Source organism: Camelus bactrianus, chromosome 8, assembly GCF_048773025.1.
Source record: "Camelus bactrianus isolate YW-2024 breed Bactrian camel chromosome 8, ASM4877302v1, whole genome shotgun sequence".
Classification (NCBI taxonomy): Eukaryota; Metazoa; Chordata; class Mammalia; order Artiodactyla; family Camelidae; genus Camelus; species Camelus bactrianus.
This window is the reverse complement of record NC_133546.1, coordinates 62,231,787-62,255,367: the sequence shown is the minus strand read 5'-3', so window position 1 is coordinate 62,255,367 and position 23,581 is coordinate 62,231,787. Positions and strand designations below refer to the sequence as shown.

At 47.0% G+C, this 23,581-nt stretch overlaps 1 protein-coding gene across 1 annotated transcript in view; it reads left to right on the top strand.

Annotated features, from left to right (window-relative positions):
• Positions 1-23,581, top strand: part of NT5E (5'-nucleotidase ecto) — a 48,664-nt gene that overhangs the window by 20,612 nt on the left and 4,471 nt on the right. The window contains exons 4-8 of the mRNA XM_010972871.3: positions 14,719-14,916; positions 16,203-16,357; positions 17,779-17,884; positions 18,738-18,887; positions 20,814-21,014. Of these exons, the coding sequence (XP_010971173.3) occupies positions 14,719-14,916; positions 16,203-16,357; positions 17,779-17,884; positions 18,738-18,887; positions 20,814-21,014 (810 nt within the window). The remainder of the gene's footprint in view (positions 1-14,718; positions 14,917-16,202; positions 16,358-17,778; positions 17,885-18,737; positions 18,888-20,813; positions 21,015-23,581) is intronic.

Sequence of the window (23,581 nt, the reverse complement as noted above, 5' to 3'; positions counted from 1 at the left end):
TGCTATTTAACATACAATATATATTACATGTACTATGTAATATATACATGTAGCAGTGTGTATATGTGATGCATTTGGAATAGTAACGTGTAGATCTTACACAGAGACGTGACTAAGAATAATGTTTTGGTTTTATAATTATGTCAATTCCACGTGTGTATATTATAAATACGTATATGGCACACGTATACAAATATATAACAAAAAGTTTACTAAGTCCCAACCAAAAGTCATCAAAAAGCAACATGTCAGAGGGAGGGTATAGCTCGAGTGGTAGAGTGCAGGAGTGCATGCTTAGTATGCATGAGGTCCTGGGTTCAATCCCCAGCACCTCCTCTGAAAGAATAAATAAACAAATAAACCTAATTACCTCCCCCTTCAAAAAAAGAAAAAGAAAAAAGAATTTTAAAAAAAGCAACATGTCATATAAAAATGTTTACGCAGCTCAAGGTGATAGGATTTGATTGCTGGTTCACAGGTAGCAGAAGCTGGGACTCTGGGCTCAAGCCCTGACCCTGCTGTGTCCTAGGACTGTGAGTGTCCTGGAAGTCACGTGGTCCACGCTCCCGCCAGCACTCTCTCCTCCTCCCTTCTCTTCCTGCCCCCACCTTTCCCTCCCTCCCCATCTCTGCCTTTCTCTCCCTCTCTCTCTCTCTCTCTCTCTCTGCCCCCCTTAGTCTAATGTAGTTTTAGTTAGAAAAACTCTTTTTTTTCCATTCAAACCTATAATGTTCCAAAACTTTTTTGAGTCTGGCTCAGTGAGTCTGTCCCACCACAGCCCCTTCCCCTACCACTGCTTCCTCAAGTTTTGAGGTATTTTCAGGAAAAGGAAGGAGGAGGGTCTGGCTGGTCAACAGCTTTTATCAGCAGCGGGAAAGAAGGTTTTGGTGGGGAACAGCCCTCCCCTTGGAGAGGTTGCTGCTTCACCTGTCCCCATCTGAGCTGTCTAAGGCGATACTATGTTTATAAAAGCAGAAATAAAATATACCCTAAACAGTAAGAAATGCCCAAATGTGTTAAAAGAGCTTATCACGAAGAAGAGCCTTTGGGTGATTTTTACTTCCCTCTTAGAACCTTTGAGTATTTTCAAATAAGGAATGCATCTTGCTTTTGCAATCAGAAGAAGAAACACAAGTTATAAAAAGAAAAGAAAGAAACACAGTATCAGATCAGAAGTCCTCATTCCTGATTCTATTGAAGGACCTGGAGGAGGGCACTCCCTCTCTGAACCTTCTAGCTTCCCTTCGGAATGGGGAGGGACAATACTCCAGGTGCCTCAAGGTGGTGAAAATTACTTGAGACGGTGTCTGTGAAAGCTTGGTATCAGCGGGGCATAGCCACGTCCCAGTGTGCAGGGGCAGCTGCCGCCAGCGAGATATGCCCAGTGACACGGGCCCCTGGGCACTCGTCTGCTGGCTGGGCTGGCCTCCAGTTCAGGACTCAGTGTTCAGTGTTCAGTTGCTTCACATGTGTTTTATCTCTCAGTAGACACAGGCTAGAGACTTATTTCAAACTCGATTACACTCGTTCGTGGTTGTGAAATCAATGTAAAAAAAAATGTTGAAAGAAAACACAGTAGGTCTGTGTTTTAACAGCCTAGATGAAAACAGATCAGGCACTTACATTGCTCGTTCATGGAGATATACTGTCTCATGAAGAAGGTGGATGTAAAATGATGAGAACAAATACCTGCAGGTCTCTAGCAGAGGATACAGGAGTGTGACGAGGTCGGCGGGACACCGAGAGGCATGTGAACGTCTCGGTGCGGGTAAAACTGCCATCAAACAGCTGAGAGGCACTCCAGTAACTCAGGGAGAACCAGCTGGGCCGAGGGCCCCAAGACCAGGAAAAACGCCACTGCAGCTGGTCACTGGGCAGCGCTGGGTAGAGATTAAGACTCTGGTGTGGACGGGCTGGGCCACTGTCTAGGGGTGGGCACCTGTCCCCACCTGATCACGCCCGCTGTAGAACGAGGGTCTATTATAAAGCATCGTTGTGACTTGACGTGCATGACGAATGGGTGTAGGTGCGGTGGCTCAGGACGCGGCTAGAGCTCTAGTGGGTCTTACGTCAGTCGTGTCCCGGCTCTGTGGGTGGGACACCCTCCCGGGGCCTTTCCCTGGCTTCCCTCTGAGGCAGTGTCAGACCCCCAGGACGAGGGGGCAGCTCAGTATCTGTGTCCCACTCCCAGTCCTTTAGAGCAGTGGTTTCAAACACATTTGATTATGATCCACAGTAAGAAAGGCGCTGTCCATGAGGACCTGGCGTGCGCTCACACCCACACACACCCCCACACACTGAGCAAAATCTTTCACAGAGCACCTGGGATGCACCCTGATATTTTCTGCTCTACCATTTCATTTGTTTAAGTGCCATTATCACCCACTTACTTAATTTCCTCATATTTTAGCCCGGCCATATTTTGAAAAGTTCAGCGTTCAGGTATGACCAAAACCGTGCGTGAGCAGTGAAAGGAGTCTGACGTCCCCGCTCAGATGCCGAAGCCATCGCCTTGTTCCTTTTGACTGGGTTTTAGACCCTCCGAATGATGCCCTCGTCACAGCCCCCATGACCACCCGCAGCCGTGGTGCCTGGCCATCAGTTAGCGCCCCCTGCTGGGCTGGGCCTGGCCTCACGGTAATTCTGCTGCCTGTTCTCTGGTTCCTGTCCCTTTTGTTCCAGCCAGTAAAGTCCTGCAACACAGTATGTGCCTTTCGCTAAGGAGATGAATTTAGTGAGTGGTGAATGACTGGATGGAAAAAAGATTTGGGGATAAAAGTTATTACCATTTGTTTATCCGTTAATCTTGAAGTAGGTAATTACAGTCTCTGAAAAAAACTACATGTAGAGTCTTAGCCATTTATTTCACATTTCATGATTGCTTACCAAGATTAAGCTTGTTCTCATGAAAATATTCCATTTGGAGACTCATCATTGTGAGGAATGAACTTAACAATCAAAGGTAATTCCAGGACACAGTAGGAAATGAGGCAGGTTTGCTTGTTTAAATTTTCCCAACCTTAAAAAACAAACAAAAAATTAAAAAAAAAAAACCTCTGTTGAATTGCTTTTGGAATTACTATGAAGTTAAATATATTTGGTTAATAAAATCAGGGTTAAAACAATACATCTTTGGGAATTTTAAATCTTGCTGAGAACCATTTCAGCACACACACAGAGGACCCACCACACACACATACGTACTAACCTGAATGAAAATTTCACAGAGAATCTAAATTGCATCAGCTATCTTCTGCTCTGTTCTTTATTTTAAATGCTGGTGACCACCTACTACAGAGATTTCATTGTATTGTAGCTAGTCCATATTTTTAAAAGCTCAGCTTTATTTGAGGCACAACCAAAACAGTGCATGAACGGTTACCCTTCAAGTACTGAAGGCCATTGCAGGTCCTTTGGATGACAGCTGCTGTGTACACGCAGACAACCCTAGTGTTGCCTGACCACTCTCCTGTGGGGATGAAGAGGAGAGGGCTTCCCTGACCAGGCTGACCGTCAGAGCTGCAAGGAGGAGGGCTGGTACACAGACGTCTTCTCTGAAGGAAGTGAATCCCAGAGTTACAAACTGGTCCATGCTGTTGCCTTTGGAGAAAAAAGTCGTAAAATGAGTGCAGGTTGAAAGCAGCAGCAGGTGTGCGAGGGACACTCTTCTGTGTGTGACCTTTGGAGGCAGGCAGGCTCCTAAGATGCTGTCTCTGTCTCTGTTTGCCTCCCACTATTTTAACTGAATTTTGGATCATGCGAGCCCATCTTGCTGGCTGTGGCCTTAGTGAGTGTAGACGTCAGTCTCTGCATCTGCCGAGTGAAGGAGTGACAGGTGTTAAGTCTATGATCCCCTCTGTTCTCACACCCTGGTCCCTGGAAAGTCATCCGTGCAAACAGCCTGATTGCGTACTTTCCAAAACTGGGGGAAGTAAAACCCTTCTTGGCAGAACGCTGAGGTTACAGCGGTCGATTTTATTATACCTCCAACTGCTTTTAGGCTCTCACCTCCTGGCTGTCCCTCCCTCCACTGTCTCCCTCCTTGTCACTGTCATCTGATGGCCCCCTCCCCAGCATCACCGAGAGTTTAGCACCCAAATTCCGGTCTTCCCCTCCACTCCATCCTTCATCCTGGTGAGTGTCTACATGGATGGTTGACCCAGTACCCAAGGCTCAGAGTCCCGGATCCCATCAGCTCCTGGACTGTCACCTGCATTTCCGCAACTTCACTCTGGGACTGCAGGCTGAAACCTAGTCGTCATCCTGAATGGCTGCATCTCCACAAGCCCACTCCCCACTGGCCTCCTATCTTAAGGCTGTCTCACTCTTCATTTCTCTGAGAGCCACCTGCAGCTTCACTGAACCCTATGTCTCAGGACCCCCTCCCCCCTGCAGCCCCTCAGGTGTCACTTCCCTTCCTCTTTAACCACAGGTGCCCAGGATTATTGAGTGAATGCCACCAGCAGATGCAACTCCTTTAAAAGTAAGATTTCCTTATCTGAACAGTTATTTTAAGTACCTGATTTGCTTCTGGTTTAGGCACACATTTGTTGAATATGAAGTGCAAGCCTTTTCATGGACTTAGAAAACATAAATGATTTTAATGACCACGGAATTTTATTCTCAAAACAAACGGAGGTCACGGTATAAAGAAAACCTCAAAACCTAATGGCCGCTCTTCCCGCTGCAGCTGGTGGCCAGGCGCGCGCCGTGCGCAGGGTGAGCCCACCCCCGCCTTGTCAGAGTGAGCGAGCGAGGGCAAAGGGCTTTGTTGTGGTTTGCAGTCATCAGTCATCTCTCCGTTAAGTTTCACTCTTGTCCTTTAGATAGTCTTGTATTTTAGAACAAGAAAATGGTCCTGTTATTTACTATTTACTACATTCGCAGGACAGGGAGATACTCTCCAACAAAGAACCACTTCCCTGAACATCAACAGGACTGCTGACATGTGGGTTTATTGAGTGAGCTGGGAGAACCAGCCAAAGGACAGGGTTGTGGCCGGTAGCTTCAAGGATGCTGTCCTTGGTGGCACAGGGACTCACTCTTTCCTGGGGTCACTACTGGGGAACTGTCGGTCAGCTTCCAGCCATACCCCAGCCTTGACACCAGCTTCCTTCCCAGAGCAAAGCCAGAGCCTCTGGTTAATGATTTTTGAAGCATGAAACACTGATCAATTTTAATTACGTGTCATGGAACTGCTTTCCAAGGCAAAGTGGGACGAGCCAGACCCCAAATGTGAAAAGAACAGCTATAAAACACAGTCCTGTCATTTGGCAGGGGTGAGTGGTTGGGGAAGCTGAGAGCCAGCTACATACTGTGAAATCAAAAGCCCGTTCCAACCACCAGGTCAGGTCTCTTTGTGGGGCCACAGTTCGTCCTGCCCTAACCTTGCCCCTCGATGGTCTTCGAGAAGCACCTCGTTCCTCCCACCTCTGGCAAGCAGCGTGGGGTTGTGGAGAGGGCTTTGGACTCTGAAAGACCCAGTTTTCCCCTGGGGTTGGTCACTACTGGCTGTCCGACCTTGAACAACTTACTTAACCACTCTGGGCTTCAGCTTTTTATTTTTAAAAATGGCTACAGTGACACGACTATTCAGAGAGTTGCAGAGACTAAATGAGGTAATATGTGAACAGACGGAGCCCTGGAGCACAGGAGGTCCAAGGCAAACATGTCAGTTCTCTAATATTCTGCCACATGGGAGGGAAATGCACACAATTTCATTTTCAAAGAAAACGAGGAAGATGCAAAAATTTCTCTTTTACAACTATCTAAAAATTTATTATCCAGACAGTAGTCACCTGACACTCATAGATCCTAGCTGACTTATGGGGTCACGCCTTCCTTTGATAAATAAAAAGATTCTTTTTTTAACATTTTTTATTGATTTATAATCATTTTACAATGTGTCAAATTCCAGTGTAGAGCACAATTTTTCAGTTATACATGAACATATATATATTCATTGTCACATTTTTTTCTCTGTGAGCTACCATAAGATCTTGTATATATTTCCCTGTGCTATACAGTATAATCTTGTTTATCTATTCTACAATTTTGAAATCCCAGTCTGCCCCTTCCCACTACTGGCAACCCCCTTGGCAACCACAAGTTTGTATTCTATGTCTGTGAGTCTATTTCTGTTTTGTATTTATGCTTTCTTTTTTTTTTTTTTTTTGGATTCCTCATATGAGCGATCTCATGTGGTATTTTTCTTTCTCTTTCTGGCTTACTTCACTTAGAATGACATTCTCCAGGAGCATCCATGTTGCTGTAAATGGTGTTACGTTGTCAGTTTTTATGGCTCAGTAGTATTCCATTGTATAAATATACCACTTCTTCTTTATCCAGTCATCTGTTGATGGACATTTAGGCTGTTTCCATGTCTTGGCTCTTGTGAATATTGCTGCTATGAACATTGGGGTGCAGGTGTAATCCTGAAGTAGGATTCCTTCTGGATATATGCCCAGGAGCGGGATTCCTGGGTCATCCGGTAAGTCTATTCCTAGTCTTTTGAGGAATCTCCTTACTGTTTTCCATAGTGGTTACTACAAACTACATTCTCACCAGCAATGTAGGAGGGTTCCCTTTTCTCCACAGCCTCTCCAGCATTTATCATTTGTGACTTTTTAATGATGGCCATTCTGACCAGTGTGAGGTGATATCTCATAATAGTTTTGATTTGCATTTCTCTGATAATTGAGCAGTTTTACATGTGCCTACTGGCCATTTGTATGTCTTCATTGGAGAATTGCTTGTTTAGGTCTTCTACCCATTTTTGGATTGGGTTGTTTGTTTGTTTGTTATCAAGTTGTATGAACTGTTTATATATTCTGGAAATTAAACCTTTGTCTGTCACATCATTTGCAAATATTTTCTCCCATTCCATAGCTTGTTGTTTTATTTTGCTTACAGTTTCCTTTTCTGTGCAAAAGTTTATAAGTTTTATTAGATCCCATTTGTTAATATTTGCTTTTATTTCTATTGCCTGGGTAGACTGTCCTAGGAGAATGTTGCTAAGATTTATGTCAGAGAATGTTTTGCTTATGTTTTCTTCTGGGAGGTTTATCGTGTCTTTTCTTATATTTAAGTCTTTAAGCCATTTTGAGTTTATTTTTGTATATGGTGTGAAGGAGTGTTCTAACTTCATTGATCTACATGCTGCTCATATATCCTTTGTTAAATTCACAGAAATTATATTGGTCATTGCCATAAGGTGGTAGGACTACAGATAATTTTTTTTCTCTCCCTTAGTCAGATATTCTGTCATGTTGGTTTTAACTTTTATATTAAAAAAAATTGTTTAAACCTCTCTAAACCTTCTAACTGAACCATTAATCTTAAGGTTTGTTAAAAGAAAATTTTCCGGAGACAGATTACTGATCAATAGGCTTTTATTCAGTGATTCGTGGGTGGAGCAGCGTGTCCCCCAGCAGAGGGAAAGGGGCTCAGAAGAGCCATACGAGGCCAGAGAGTCTGAAAGACCAAAGGGAGTGGGAACAAGGAAGTTGCCCTGGGCACTGCTGACGGGTTAAAGCAGGGTCATGTCACTTTGGTGGAGCAAAGAGAGGTCTTGGAGCTGGTGAGGAGTGTGTGCTGCAGGGGCAGGCGCTGACCAGGAGAGAGCCATACAGAAGCAGAGGTAACGCCTGGTTTGCTGATGGGGAGCTTAGCATGAGCGGCTCCATCTTGGGCTTGATCTGGTCACTTGAACAACTTGAACTATTATTAATATTTGTGTTAAACTTAAAAAAAAATAGGAGATATATACTAAAATTGAGAATCTGAGCTGAATACACAAGTGACCGAATGTATCTTCTTACCTTTAAAAGGTAAGAAACCAGGAGTGCAGGACTTGGTCCCAAGCAGCCTGGCTGTCTCACTCAGCTCTCTTGTCCTCAGTTTATAAATTTCCCCCAAGCCTAGAAACTCGTACAGTTGTCCATTTTGACAGCTCATCTGTAAGGAAATTCCCAAATACTCTGTCATGATGTGGAAGCAGAGTTTCCAGAAGTTCTCTGGCTCTCTGAGATAAGCCCATTAGAACTGTGCATCCGATGCTCCCCTGCTCACCCATGTGGTTGACGCTAATGATTTGTGATAATCAGCTCTTCATACCCTCACTGAGCACAAATACCTGGCATTTCCCATTGCGCAGACCCACTCTGGAGTGCCTTTTCCAGTTACATGCTGATTTTCCCTAAGAAAGAAATCAGGTTTACGTCAATTCACGGCCATGTATACCTCCTTTTTACTTTCAAGCACTGTTAGTAAATGAAACAACAAGTCACATCAAGATGAAATTCAGGGGAGAGTGTGTGCTTAGCATGCACAAGGTCCTAGGTTCCATCCCCAATACCTCCATTAAAAATAATAATAATAATAATAAAAAATAACCCTCATTACCTCCCCTCTCCAAAAAAAAAAATACAGCAGGGCTCAGCAAATGTTAAAAATAATAATAAATTTTTAAAAATATTTTTTAAAAATCTAAAAAAAAAAGATGAGAATCAGTCTGTCTCTCTATCCCATTCCTTTGAACTCAGCACTTTAACAGATCATAGTGGTAGAACCAGAGGATGGCTGCATTATGATTTTGGTTTTAATTTTTATATAAAACCCCGGCTCTGTAATGTAAAAGTGAACGGGAATTCTCGTATCTGGAAGGATGCTCAGATTAGGCTTAGATTCTCTGTGAAGAGAAGAGGGTGGTAGACAGAGGGGCATCACTCCTGCCTCTGCTCCGTCCTCCATCCTCATCGAACAGCCTCTCCTGGCCTAAAAGATGAAGCAAAGCCCTTAGGCTTGGCCCCATGGGGCAGTGGAGTCCAGCACACTGGGCACTTGTTGGAACTTGGAGATGTTACCAGGAGTAGGTTCTTGTCTCGTCACAGAAAGAATTCAGAGACGAGACATGGAGGTCGAGAAAGTAAAGTGAGGGTTTAATAAGTGAGAGATAGTCACTCTCAAGGGGAGAGTGGACAGACTCAGATGAGTAGCTGTGCTGAGTTCCTTTGGCAAGCTGGTTATATGGGGTGTAAAAATGAATATTCATTGGAGAGGGAAGGGTTTGGGCTCATTATTTCCTTTCATCTCAGCTCCACCTTCTTGAGGGGAGGAAGGATTTTTGTCCTTATTTACTCTTGATCAGAAGTGTCATGGTGTCGGTGCATGATGGGTACTTCTAATCTGCAAGGCTAATTTTATTGTGATGAGGGCATAATGCACAAAGGGTTACATTTGATCACAGGAGATTCTGGCTTTATCCCACCTTTCCTTGTCTGCCTCCAGGGCACTTGTCACCCCAAAATGTGCGGTTTCTTATCAGTGTAGAGGTTCCTGCTTTCCTCTGTCTGCCCAAGGACCCTCGTTGTTTGTAAGATATATGGTTTCCTGCCATTCAGCCCGTGTCCCCGTTTCTCTGCTCACTTCTAGCTGTCTGCCTGCTCTAACAGAAATGTTTGTTAAGTGAGTGAGTGAATGTGTATGAGCCTGTTCCCACCCTGCAGGGCTCCCTTATCAGCCCCAGCCAGGCAGACAGCCTGGATTGGACTTCAGGAAGGTTTGTTCCCACTCTGGGTACAACTCAAAGACATATCATCTTTTTAGACCTCCCAGTTGTCACTGAATGTCCAAGAGCAAGAATGTGGGCAGTAATCGAAGTGTGTACAAACCAGAGGAACACAGTCCCAACATGGAGAACATTGGTAGCCCCTTGAGTTCCCTGGAGGAGGCATCACAACCGTGTGTCATGGTTGGGGACAGAGATGGCTGAAGAGATTATGACTCTTTCCTCTGGCTGTGGCATGCCTCTTCACAGCAGCTTGCCTCAACTGCATCTTGGCCTGCCTACATCATGGCTCATAATGTCACAGGATTTCCTGCATGCAAAAGATGCTCAGGGCCAAAAAAAAAAAATTAAGCCACTGTTGGTTTAAACCACTAATAAAATTTCTTGTTTTCACAAATACAGGAAATAAATTTAGGTCCCATTAGTGGAAAGTCTCTTCCAAGGGCATGAATCCAGATTGAAAGTGAGTTAGTACCAAAACCATTTCTCTTGACTAGCAGCTCCATTCTGCTTCATGGGCCCCACCCAGCTCAGTAGTTGAGGAAATTGAATTGAGGAGAGTTGGGGGACAGGGCACGGCTCCCCTTGACGTATGGATTCCTCCACAGGAGAAGCATATTAATCTTATCTGATGTCTAGAAAAGTGTTGGCTAAGCCACGCAAGCTTAGTCATTCAGTAGACATTTACTGACCAGCTGTTATGTGCTGAGCAAGCCCCAGGGACACAGCTGCCTCTGCCTTCATGGAACTTCGTATCTTGAAAGGGATATTGACCCTGATCAGATTTTTTTAAGTGTGCAAAGAAATCAATCATATTATTTATATATAATTACAACTCATGCTGCAAAGTACATGATGCTGTGAGAGCAGATATAGGAGGACCTGATCCACCCTGGGGGATCATCAGAGAGTGCTCTCCTAAGGAACTGACATCTGGGCTGAGATCAGAAAGGCATCCAGGAGATAACTTGGTGAATAATTACCGCTAACCTTTAACTCCCTGGTGGCTTTCAGGGAAGGGTTTTTAAACGCAACAATTGGGGTGAGGGTTGCAGCTTGTGGACCTTCTGATTGGTTGGTGGTGAGGGAATAGGGTGATATTTCAGGAACCTTAATCATCAGCCTTCTGGTTCCAGCCAGTCTGGGGTCTACGTGCTTGTGGTCAGCATGTAGTCGCCATCCTCCACCTGGGGGGATGGTGTTAGTTTCTGCAGAACAACTCAGGGATATGCGTCAGATTTTTATGTGCATCCTTTGAGGGGGAACTGAGACTTTGTTTATCACTGAGCTGTATCGCTGTCACTACTTTTCTTGCTCAACTACTTTTCCATTGTCTCTGCCCTTCCTCACTTCCCTAATTAGTAACTGCTTGAGTCTGCTCTTTGGAACTCAGGGAAGGCCTAGGAGACAAAAACCTTTTCTTACGAACAAAAAGTTGGGGACAAGGAGGGACTTTTGTACCCAGGAGGGCCCCACAGGGTCCTGCTCCATTTCATTGTTTTTCCTGAGGCCAGCAGGAAGTATCTTTAACCAGAAAGTTATGATTGTCAGGGGACAAGGAGTACCGGTATCGTGGGTGGTTAAAGAGTTTACCAAAGACAGAGAAGGAAAATAGGAAATGAGTTTATAGGGTGCACTGCCATAGACAACAGCGGGCCACACAGACGAGGGGTGCCTGTGTGAGCTCCAAGGGCCGGTTGTTGGGCTGTTTAACAAGGTCGGGTCACAAGGTGCCTGAACAGCTTGCACACAAGTCTCTGGTGGTGGGTGAGGTAAGAGGTTAAAGGTCCGTGAAGGGCAGTGGGGTTCATGACTCTGGTAAGGTGGGCTGAAAGGAACCGGCCTGAGCTGTTGTGAGATTAGGCATCACCTCGGGCTATTAGTTAGGGGAGACATGCCCAGTAAAGAATATACTTTATCTGTTGAGGGATCACAGGCAGACATCTGAGAGCCCAGGAATGGGGTCAATGGACCTTGAAGGACATCCTTTGGCCCCACGATGATCGTATCTATGTCTTAGAAAGATCACTCAGGCTGCTGCATGGAGACTGGATTCAGAAAGAGGCAAAGAAGAGGGAGACATACAGACACCTGTTCTGAAGCTGCCCAGGGGCCCAGGGGCAGGATAATGGTGACCAAGGCTACGGCTCTTCTGAGGAGACGTAAAGAAGTAGACAGATGAAGGCGAGCACTCCCAAGTAACTTAAAAGAGAGACTCAAGCCCTTAGAAGCATTGATGTGAAATGTGCACCAATTGCTTTGTCCTTTTACTGGAATTTTGGAAGTTCTCAAACTGGCCCTGTTATATGTTAAAATCGTAGCATGGACTGCCTGAAAACATTCTGGAATTCATTCAGCCAAGTGACAAACCATGTCGAAGGCCAGCTCCCCGGTCCCTGTGTCACCACATGATCCATCCTCTCAGCCCTCCTGGCCTCTGGCTGGCCCTCGCCCAGGCCCGCACCGGGAACCCCACATTCCTGAGGGGCTGTGGCCAGGGCTGCTGTTGGGTTCCCTGGGCACCCGCACTGCGCTGGGAGACGCCCAGTTACCAGCTCCAAATGTCAGCCCACAACTGACGGCTCCCCCAGGCTGGGTTCCAGGATGATTTATTTGCTTGACGAACAGGGTTCTGGTAAACCATTTCTCCCCTGCCAAGAAAACAAGCTGGGTTTCTAAAGACAGATGTGTGGCTCGGTGTGGAGAAAATAGCTGGGGCGTGAGCATCTTTGGCTGAATGGAGTGCTGTGGGAAATGCGGAGCCCTGGGTTGCTTTCTCTGCCCGCAGTTCTCTGTGGTTGCCGACTGGGGGAGCAGAAGGGGGCGCTCAGCTGTGGAGCAGGCAGACAGCTGCCAAACTGGACCGGCTATTGCCTGAGCCTCGTGGGAAGCATCCTCCCTTTCCTGATTAAGTCCGTTTAAGATGCAGATGTCTTCTGTTCTAAAAGGACAGAAGGAGCATCAGGGCCTTTCAGAACTGGAGAAAGTCCCCTGTCCACAGGAGCTGGCACTGATAGCTCCTGCCTGACATGAGCAAACTGATCTGAGGGGGCATCTGACCAGATAGTTAGGTTCCTAACGTTTACATTCTGTTTAAAATCAGATATCTTTATGGAAGGCAAAAAAAAAAAAAAAGGCTGGCCCTTCTCTTGGGTATCCGGAATCTGCCAGACACCGTTTTGAACCAGATTAAGTGCCTTTTCCTCCTGGATGGGGTGTTCTGCGCCACCTTGTGGACCTAGTGGGAACAGCACCTTGTCAAGCTGCTCCCAGTTCAGAGGAGATACCACTTTCCCTAACCCTGCCCAGCTGAGAAGTTGGGGGGTCGGCCACACCCCCGTCCCCTGAAGTAAAGACCACGCTTCAAGCTTGCCCAAAGAAGGAGCACCACAGACCGAGTGAGGATGATGCAATGTTAACCTTCCCACCTCTTCTGCAACGCGTCAGACCATCTACGACCCTCATAGCCACCACCTCCCCGTTGCCGGCGAGGCTGTGCACTGCAGATGGAGATGGGACAACAGCCTGCTCTGAACCTCAAGTCAGGTGCTTTTGTAAAAATAAAGTTCCGAGGCTTTTTTCTTTTTTCCCTTTCCAGAGGGAGCAAGAAAATGGGAAATTAAGGTTGGCAACAGCTATTTCCTGCTTGTGAAGCGTTGGTATTTGCAGCACTTCTCTGTGGTTTTTGAGCTGGAAGGGGCTGCTCTTGGCATAGGAGCAAGGCAGGACTGGGTTTTTCATCACAGTCACCCCAGCATGTCTTCGGTAGAAAGGGAAGCCCAGACCCAGCCTGGGGCACAACGGTGCAGCCACTGGGCTCGCATCTGCTTTGGCGAGTGGCCTTTGGAAACCAGCTCTTGCAGGTTCTCTGAGAACAGCACATCGTAGGCTGTGCTGGGTTTGAGAACGTAAGCTCCGGAGCCTCACAGCCCAGCCTTTCAGCCCGCCCTCCTTCACACACCAGCTGCATGGCCTTGGGCACATCGCCCATGATAATCAGTCCTCTGGTCTGTACCGTGGGGGAGATGGAATAGGAGCTACCTCGGGGGATGCCTGGAGGATTAATGAGATCCAGCCCAGGGCCTGGCCCCTGGCTGACTCTCATAACTGATCCGGGGAGCAGCCAACATGAGCTGAAGTTCCCGGTGGGGAGGGTGGGGTGTGCTGGGTAAATGTCTCCTAGGAAGCACTGGTGGTGGGTGTGGTGAGGGAGGTGACAGAAGCAGTCCTATAGTCTCTGACTCAAAACAACCCCAGCCAGGTCCCGATCTCTGTGGAAGTGAGAGTGGCAGCGCAGCCCACCTGTGCGCAGGGGGTACAGCCACAGACTGAACTGTGCTGAGTGATTGGAGCCCAGGAACGGAGGCGGTGGTGGGTGAGCCTCCCAGCCTCTGGCTGATGAGTGGCTCCCAAGCTCTCCCCAGGGCTCCCCTTTGAGACAGAATTCAGCAGAACGTGGTGGGGATGCGGTCTGGCTGGGGCAGGTAGTGTGTGTGCCAGTCGGGCTGCCAGGGTGAACATGCCTCTTCCAGAAGGCGCCCGAGGGGACACAGAACTCAGCAACAAAACCTACGGCAGCTCAGTGTCACCTCTGCTCATCTTCCGTTGAAGGGTCTCAGCTCTGGAGTGTGCATCTAGGGTTTCCAGAGGTTACTGTCACCGCACGAGGGAAAGAAATGTACGTTTACAGAGCATCTGCTGTGTGCCCGGCCCTATGCCTAGGAGTTTAGACGTTGAATCCTCTCAACAGCCCCATGAAATAAGAATTGCTATTTTGCCCATTTTACAGATGAGGGGGAGTACAGGGGAGGGGCCTGGCTACTCCAGCCGGCTGCAAGTGAAGCCAGGGTCAGGATGGAGGCAGGAGGGTCTTAGCAGGCTTGATCTCTGTGTGCCGCACAGCCCCAGGCACAGTGCCCCGACCAAGGGAGAGCTTAGCAAGTGCCTGCTGAGTTGAGAATGGAAGCACTTCATGTGCCAAAGGGGCATCTGGAAACAGGGGCAGATGCCCATGCCAGGCTCTGAAAGGCCAGCTCTGTGAAGCCCCAGCCCAGTCGTCAGTTCAGAACCTGCTGTCACCAGCGGCCTGCGGGCCTCCAGCCAGCCATGCACAGGGACCAACCTTACCCACTTCAGTCCTCTCATTGCAGGCAACCCACCTTCCAAAGAGGTGCCGGCAGGGCAGTACCCATTCATCGTCACCTCCGATGACGGTCGGAAGGTTCCTGTGGTCCAGGCCTATGCTTTTGGCAAGTACCTAGGCTATTTGAAGGTTGAGTTTGATGAGAAAGGAAACGTCATCACTTCACACGGAAATCCCATCCTTCTCAACAGCAGCATTCCCGAAGGTACGTGAAATTCAGAGTCCACCAAGCCCACGATGAGGTGGCTGGATTTTTTTCTCTTTTTTGGGGGTTGGGTGGGTTACTGTTTCAGGACAGTACTTTTGAAGAACTGAGCTTCTCCGTTGGGTTTACTCTCTTAGTGGATAAGAAGATTTAAAAGACACCCAAATGGGAGGAGGGTATAGCTCAGTGGTAGAGTGCGTGCCTAGCATGCACGAGTCCTGGGTTCAATCGTCAGTACCTCCATTAAATAAATAAATCAATAAACTTAATTACCTCCCCCCCCAAAAAATTTAAGAAGACACCCAAATGCCAGAAACCCCCACCTGCTTCTCCGAGCCCTCTGAGCATCAGACCCTGTGTGGGTGCTTCTTGTGCCTTTTCCAGCTTCCCCCTAGTGAGGGAAAGCCTCTCTCGGCTCATGTCCAGAGAAGAGCAGATTATTGAAGCAAAGGGGTTCCAATTGGGCAGGCAGGGCTCCACCCTGCCCCCACCCCCAGCAGCCATGTGCCGGGGGCAAGTTGCCCAGTCTCCACAGGCTTCAGTTTATCAAATGAACATGTCATTATTTCTTTTTGGTCTGGGAATCAAAGTAAAAGTACATTTTATGTCATCCACGTCATCTGTTGTACGTGAACACACTCCTCTGCCTCTCTCTCATCTGCCCTTGCCTGCTTAACACAACCCGATCCGGGAAGGACTGGTGACGAGGAGCCCCCAGAGAGCCGGTACTCACAACACAGAGCTCCCGACAGCCAGAGGGAGGGCGGGGACCGCACCGCAGACCCTCCCAGCCCTTGACCCCTGCCCCACACTAACACTATCCTGGGGGGGCCGGCAGGTACTCATTCTGATGTGATGCGTTGATGCTGGTTTTCCTTGGCACATCTTTAAAGTAAGAGCCACTCTAGGGGAGGGTATATATAGCTCAAGTGGTAGAGCGCTTGCTTAGCATGCGTGGGGTCCTGGGTTCAATGCCCAGTACCTCCTCTAAAAATAAGTAAATAAACCTAATTGCGCACCCCTGCCAAAAAGAAAAAATGGTGAAATAAAGACTTAAAAAAAGAAAAGAATAAAAAAAAAAAGAGCCATTCGGGGCCTTGTTACCAGGAAACAGAATAGAATAGAGGTTCATAAAGACATTTCCCAGTCAAAACCAAAATGGTACAGACATAGGGACTCACACCAGGTAAGCTGAATGACGTTTGAGTGTTTCTCCAACACGTAGGCCAGTGTGAGATCTGCTTTAACCACAGGCTGATTTTTTTTCTTTTTTTGCTTCCTTCTAGATCCAAGCATCAAAGCGGACATTAACAAGTGGCGGATAAAATTAGATAATTATTCGACCCAGGAACTGGGGAGAACAATCGTCTACCTGGATGGCACCACTCAGTCTTGCCGCTTTAGAGAATGCAACATGGGTAACCTGATTTGTGATGCTATGGTGAGTGATTCATGGAAGGCAGGGCCTGTGCCCAGGGAAGGAGGAGCGGAGGCGGTAAGAGGGAGGGAGACTGCGAGAACAGACAACCTAGTAGTTACAGAATTGAGGATTTTTAAAAATTAGGGCCCAGACAAATGCTTGGCATGGATTCAGGCTGAGTAGCTGCCTGAGCCAAACCAGCAGACCATCACATTATTGCTTTACAAGAACGGAAGTCTTCATTTCACGGTGTTTATCTTAGAGGTCTGAATTTTGGATGTTGCTTCCCTTTTGTAAGAGGGTTGGAATCTGCAAATCTGAAGAGGTAGACGCATGTGCTGGGGCCTAACGAGGCCGGGCTGTGTTTTACTGGTCTGTCCTCTTGGCCCCAGAGAACTAGGCCTTGTGTGAACCTCCTTCACAAGCAGCGAATGACCACACGCAGTTCCAGTGAGAACAGTAAGTCCTGTGGCCGAGCAGGGTCACACATGTCCACCTGCCTGGCCGTGGCGGCCCGGGTCAGACTCACCACACCCACAGGCATCCAGGGGGCACTCCTTTGACTGTGCTCAGCTCAGCACCTGGTGCCAGGGATGCAGCCACACTCAGTAAACATCTGCCAAGCAAACTACGACGTTCACACTTGCCAAGGTGGGGCCGGCGCTGGCTCAGCACCACGCAGTCGGCGCGAGGGAAGTAGGTCAAGAGAAGCCAGGGCGTGAGCGTTTCAGGAGGGCCTGGAAGGACACGCCCTGTGCTCACCTCACAGCAAGAGAACGATTCCGTTCTCCCCTCGGTGTCAGGAACACGTAGCCCAGCTGGCCCCAAGTCTCCCTCACCGCCTCCACCGTCATAATTTTTCAAATGAGGACATATTCATTTTATTTCTTGTAACTGAACATGTTATTGATAAAAGAAAAGTTAAGAATGAAATTGATTCTCCCCAGTTTCGGGAGGCTGTCCCTGAGTCTCCAAAATTGCCAACTTGGGAACTGGCTGGGGACCTAGACTTGGAAGCGGGGGTTCTTGTTGGCCTGAGGTCTAGAGCTGAAAGGCCTTTCGGCCCAGACCTCTGGAGCAAGTGTGGGGCCTGCGCTGGGGAGGCCGTGGGGAGCAGTGCCAAAGGCTGGGCTGCCCCGGGCCCGGTCCTCCCACCCCAGGAGCCAGCTCTGATCGGGCCCACTGCCGGAGGAGTGCAGGGGTCTCCGGGGAGGGCCCCAGAGCTGCTGGCTCCTTGGAATCTGACATGCGACTGGTCACAGTATCTTAGTTGTTGCTCCTCAGAGTATAAATCTAGCTCTGACGAGTTGTACTTGAGAAAGCTCTGGGCCCACAGGAGCAGGGGAGAAGCAGCTTTACATCCTCAGTAGAGCTACGCAGATTCCTGGAACTGAGCCAAAGAAGAAGGCCCGGAATAATGTGAACTGATGCTCCTGTTGCAGATTAACAACAACCTCAGACATGCCGATGAGATGTCCTGGAACCACGTGTCCATGTGCATTATGAATGGAGGTGGCATTCGGTCTCCCATCGACGAGCGGAACAACGGTGAGCCCCTGGCCCAGTGCAGGGCCCCAGGCAGGGGCTGCCCTCACCCTCGGGCAGCCGCAGCTCGTCTGTGCTGCCCGCCACCCACCACAGTGCCAGGCCCTTCGGTTGGGGTGTAACTGCCACTCAGGTCCACGCCCCGCCCTGTGAAGGGCACACTCACGCTTGTGTGCTCTCGGACACATTCGCACACCGAGGTTGCAGCCAGGGTTAGTGGAACCAGGCTTTTGCTAAACTTCTGACTCACAAAGCGAAACACTAATTGCTGCTGATTTATGCAAAATATCGACAGCCTCCTCCTTGATATCTGGAAAGAGGACAGAATTGCCAATCTGATATGCAGGCAAAAACATACACTGGATATTAGTGCGTTTACAGGTAGCCAGGATGACACCGTATGGGAAAGCAAACCAACTAGGCAGATATTCAAGACCCTCTTGTGGTCTTCCCTGACACGGTCAAAACCACACACTCCGTGTATGCCCCAGGCTCCTCTCGTTGTCACACGGGGACAGGCGGCAGGGACACGCTGCCTGTCTGGAGGAGCTGAGCAGTGCTCACACCCGCTGCAGACCCAGCCTCAAGCTGGAGACCCAAGACAGAGCACAGCTGCCTGGAGCCGGAGCCAGTTAGAAGTTCCCGCCGTCTTGCCCAGTGGTGGAGGAGGGCACGGCCAGAGGCCTCTCGATTCGTGCTCCCCCGCGGTGTCAGGAACACCCAGACGCAGCTGTGTGGTCCCAGCAGCCTCCCTGTGGCCCCCTCACCTCCTCCAGCAGCCCTAAAGGACGCTGGTCTTGGGGTGAGCTTGTTCTCAACCTGTTTTCCTTCTTGCCTCATCCATGACCCCGCTCAGGCACCATTACCTGGGAGAACCTGGCTGCTGTGTTGCCCTTTGGAGGCACCTTTGACCTGGTGCAATTAAAAGGCTCCACCCTGAAGAAGGCCTTTGAGCACAGCGTGTATCGCTACGGCCAGTCCACTGGGGAGTTTCTGCAGGTGGGCGGTAAGTCACCTTCCAAGGTGAGGAGGAGTTTCCTTTTGGTTGGCTTAGCTCCCCCCTCACCGGGACCACCTGGCCAGGTTTGGATTTTCACACACCCAACACCAATGCATAGTCTTTCAATGGCTGTGGACTCCCAGACCACTGAGACTAGGTCAGGGTCAAAGCCACAGGGCCCTGAAAAGGAGCAGTATTTGCCAAGTCTGATATGGACATCAGATGGTCCTCTGCAGGAGCTGGCTGTCCAAACTCTAAGCAAGCAGCTGCCTTGAGGCCTAGTTTCTCTTAAAATCTTAGTGGTTTAAAATTCAATATTCTTTGTTAAAAAAACAAAACAAAAACAAAAACCCCCAAACCCCTTTCTGTTCTATTTGCAATTGCCTGGAACCAGGCCGGGGTTCAAAGGAAGGCAGTGTCCAGTGGTATTAACAAGGATAAAATCTCTGGGAGGGCAGCTTGGATGAGACAGTAGAACACCTTGGTTCTGGTTCCACTGTGACCCGGGGCAAGTCCTCCACGTCACGAGGACCATCAGAAAACCTCCCTTATCTTGTTGCTGATGACTGGGTTCTTGGCCCATTGTAGAAAGAATTCAGAGATGGGATGCAGAGGTTAGGAAAGTAAAGTGGGGGGTTATTAAGGGATGGACACTACACTCTCAAAGGGAGAGCGGGCAGGCTCAGGTGAGCGGCTGCTGAGTTTCTTTGGCAAGTTGGATACATAGAGTGTAAAAGTGAAAGGACGGACTGTTCACTAGGGAGGGGCGTATTCCCTGATTTTCATCCCAACTCCGCCTTCCTGCAGGGAGGAGAGATATTTGTCCTTACTTAGTCTGGATCGGAAGTGTCACGGTGTCGGTGCGTGACGGGTACTTCTCATCTACAAGGCTGATTTTATTGAAGTAAGGGCATAAGCAAAAGGTTACATTTGGACACTGGAGGTTCCTGCCTTTTCCCAACTTTGCCTCCAGGCCACTTGTCACCCCAAAATGTGTGACTCCATATCCACCCAGAGGTTCCTGCTTTTCTTTCTCTGCCAGGGACCCCTGTTGTTTACATGATGTAGTGATTCCTGGATCCTTTTTGCTCAATTCCTGCCATTTGGCCTGCGTCCCCCTTTTTCTGCTCGTATCTAGCTATCTGCCTGCTCTAACCAGCTCAGGGACTAACTCTAACCAGCAGTGAAAATGGAAGGAAAAGAAATGCTTCCCGAGTAGCCAGGGACTTCTCAAATGCTTTCTTCAGTAATTAATTCCACAGTCCAATGGATTAATCTTTAATATTAGTAATCTTATTTGACTCTGACACCTACCCTGGCCTCATTTTTCAGACGGTAGGTGGTGGGCCCCACTTGAGGGGTGTGATTGCTTTGTTGAGCCTTCCCTCTGCAGAGCACCCCCACGCTGGGATCGAGGGGCTGCAGAGGGTGGCGAGCCCTGCCTGCTAGCCCAGACACGCTGCATTTTCCAGGAGAGCCGAGAGGGAACAGCGGGGGTTTGATGCCCCAGCACAGTACTGGGTAGTTGTATGTTTTGTGGAAGTCATCCAGGCCTGAATTATTACCATTTATTAGTCATCAAAATGGCAGCAGACATTCTGCACCTCTCATTTCTCTCTCCCAACTAAGTTGCTAGACCAGTTAATTCAGGGTTTTTAAAAGGTGTGGTTTCTCCATGCAGGGTCACCCCTGCCCATTCTGGGCCAGAGCCGATTTTCCTCCCAAGAGTTCTCAGACCTCCCAGAAGGACTCAAGGAAAAACCTGACCAATTTAGGGTAGTTACAGTGTCACCTCAATGCTTTAGCTGAGGTTTCGCTCAAGTTCAAATTAAATGAAAACTAAGCCCAGTGCCCCAAATCCAGATTTGAACCAAAATCCCTTTCTTAGAAAACAGATTTCCCTTTGGATTCATAGACTCATTTCTTTTCTAGGAATTCACGTGGTGTACGATCTTTCCCGAAAACCCGGGGACAGAGTGGTCAAGTTGGATGTCCTCTGCACCCAGTGTCGTGTGCCCAGTTATGAGCCGCTCAGGATGGATGAGGTGTATAAGGTGATCCTGACGAGCTTCCTCGCCAACGGTGGAGATGGGTTCCAGATGATAAAAGACGAAGCATTAAAACACGACTCTGGTAAGCACAAGCGTCCCTTCCCCTCCCTGTCCCAAAGGTACTCAAGACTAAACTGGTCCCAGGAGGGAGCTCCGCCCGATGCTGGGAGGGCAAAGCCAGAAACCACATCCACCCTGATTCCTTCCATCTTTGTTTTTGGGAAACAGGCGTGCAACCTGGGGGAATATTGCCCTGCCCCTCCCCAGCTCACGTACCTCTCCACCTAAGCCCAGGGAAAAAACATTTTTTTACATAAAAAGTGTTTTAAAACTCTTAAGTACATATAAATAGCTATTTAAATTGTGAAGTTTAAACGACTGTTGCATTTATAGGAAAACCTTACCTCTAGCACTTTAGGTTGTACGTGATAAACCATATTAAATCATCTAACCTTTTTTTAAAAATTTCTTAATTGAAGTACAGTCAGTTACAGTGTGTCAATTTCTGGTGTACAGCACGTTAGAGTCATATATATACATATATTCATTTTCATATTCTTTTTCATTAAAAGTTACTACAAGACACTGAATATAGTTTCCTGTGCTATACAGAAGAAATTTTTTATCTATTTTTATATATAGTAGTTAATATTTGCAAACCACAAACTCCCAATTTACCCCTTCCATCACACCCCCATTTCCCCTAGTAAACATAATATTGTTTACTGAGTCTCAGTGTCTATTTGTTTTATAGATGAGTTCATTAGTGTCTTCTCTTTATTTATTTTAGATTCCACATATGAGTGATATCATATGGTATCTTTCTTTCTCTTTCTGGCTTACTTCATGTAGAATGACAGTCTCCAGGTCCATCCATGTTGCTGCAGATGGCATTATTTTATTCTTTTTTATCACTGAGTAGTACTCCATTGTATAAATATACCACAACTTCTTTATCCAGTCATCTGTCAGTGGACATTTAGGTTGTTTCCATCTCTTGCCTATTGTATATAGTGCAGATGTGAACACTGGGGTGCATGTATCTTTTTGAATTAGAGTTCCCAGGAGTGGGATTGCTGGATCATATGTTAAGTCTACTGTCAGTGTTTTGAGGAATCCATACTGTTTTCCGTAATGGCTGCATTTAATGTTGGCCATTCTGACTGGTGTGAGGTGATACCTCATTGTAGTTTTGATTTATATTTCTCTGATAATTAGTGATATTGAACATTTTTTCATGTGCCTATTGGCCATTTGTATGTCTTCATTAGAGAATTGCTTGCTTAGTCTTCTACCCATTTTTGGATTGGGTTGTTTGGTTTTTTGTTATTAAGTTGTATAAGCTATTTATATATTCTGGAAATTAAACCTTTGTCAGTCACATTATTTACAAATATATTCTCCCATTCCATAGGTTGTCATTTTGTTTTGCTTATGGTTTCCTTTGCTGTGCAGAAGCTTATAAGTTTAAGTAGGTCCCACTTATTTTTGCTTTTATTTCTGTTCCCTGGGTAGACTGTCCTGGGAGAGCAATCCTGATTTATGTCAGAGAATGTTTTGCCATTGTTTTCTTCTAGGAGGTTAATCGTGTCTTGTCTTATATTTAAGTCTTTAAGCCATTTTGAGTTTATTTTTGTATATGGTGTGAAGGAGTGTTCTAACTTCATTGATTTACATGCAGCTGACTAGTTTTCCCAACATCACTTGCTGAAGAGACTGTCTTTTCTCCATTGTATATTCATGCCTTCTTGGTCAAAGATTAATTGACCGTAAGTCTGTGGATTTATTTCTGGGCTCTCTGCTCTGTTCCATTGATCCATATGTCTGTTTTTGTGCCAATACCACGCTGTTTTGATTACTGTAGCTCTGTAGTATTGTCTGAAGTCTAGGAGGGTTATTCCTGCAGCTTCATTCTTTTTCTTTAGTATTGCTTTGGCAATTCTAGTTCTTTTGTGATTCCATATAAATTTAGAATTATTTGTTCCAGTTCTGTGAAAAATGTCTTGGGTAACTAGATAGGGATCATATTGAATCTGTAAATTGCCTTGGGTAGTATGGCCATTTTAACAGTATTGATTCTTCCAATCCAAGAGCATGGGATATCTTTCCATTTCTTTAACTCATCTTTAATTTCCTTAATGTTTTGTAGTTCTCCACATATAAGTCTTTGACCTCCTTAGTCAGATGTTTTCCTAAGTATTTTATTGTTCTCGAGCAATTTTAAAAGGGATTGTTTCTTTACTTTCTTTTCCTGGTATTTCATTGTTAGTATAAAGAAATGCAACTGATTTCTGTACATTAATCTTGTATCCTGCTACCTTGGCGAATTCTTTCATCAGCTATAGTATTTTTCGAGTGGAGCTTTTAGGGTTTTCTATATATAGTATAATGTCATCCGCATGTAGTGAGAATTTTACCTCTTGTCATCCAATTTGGATTCCTTTTATTTCTATTTCTCGCCTGATTACTGTGGCTATGACTTCCAGTACTGTGTTGGATAGATATGGTGAGTGGGCATCCTTGTTTTGTTCCAGATTTTAGTGGGAAGGCATTCAACTTTTCACCATTGAATATTATGCTGGCTGTGGGTTTGTCATAAATAGTTTTTATTATGTTGAACTATGTTCCCTCTATACCCTCTTTGCTAAG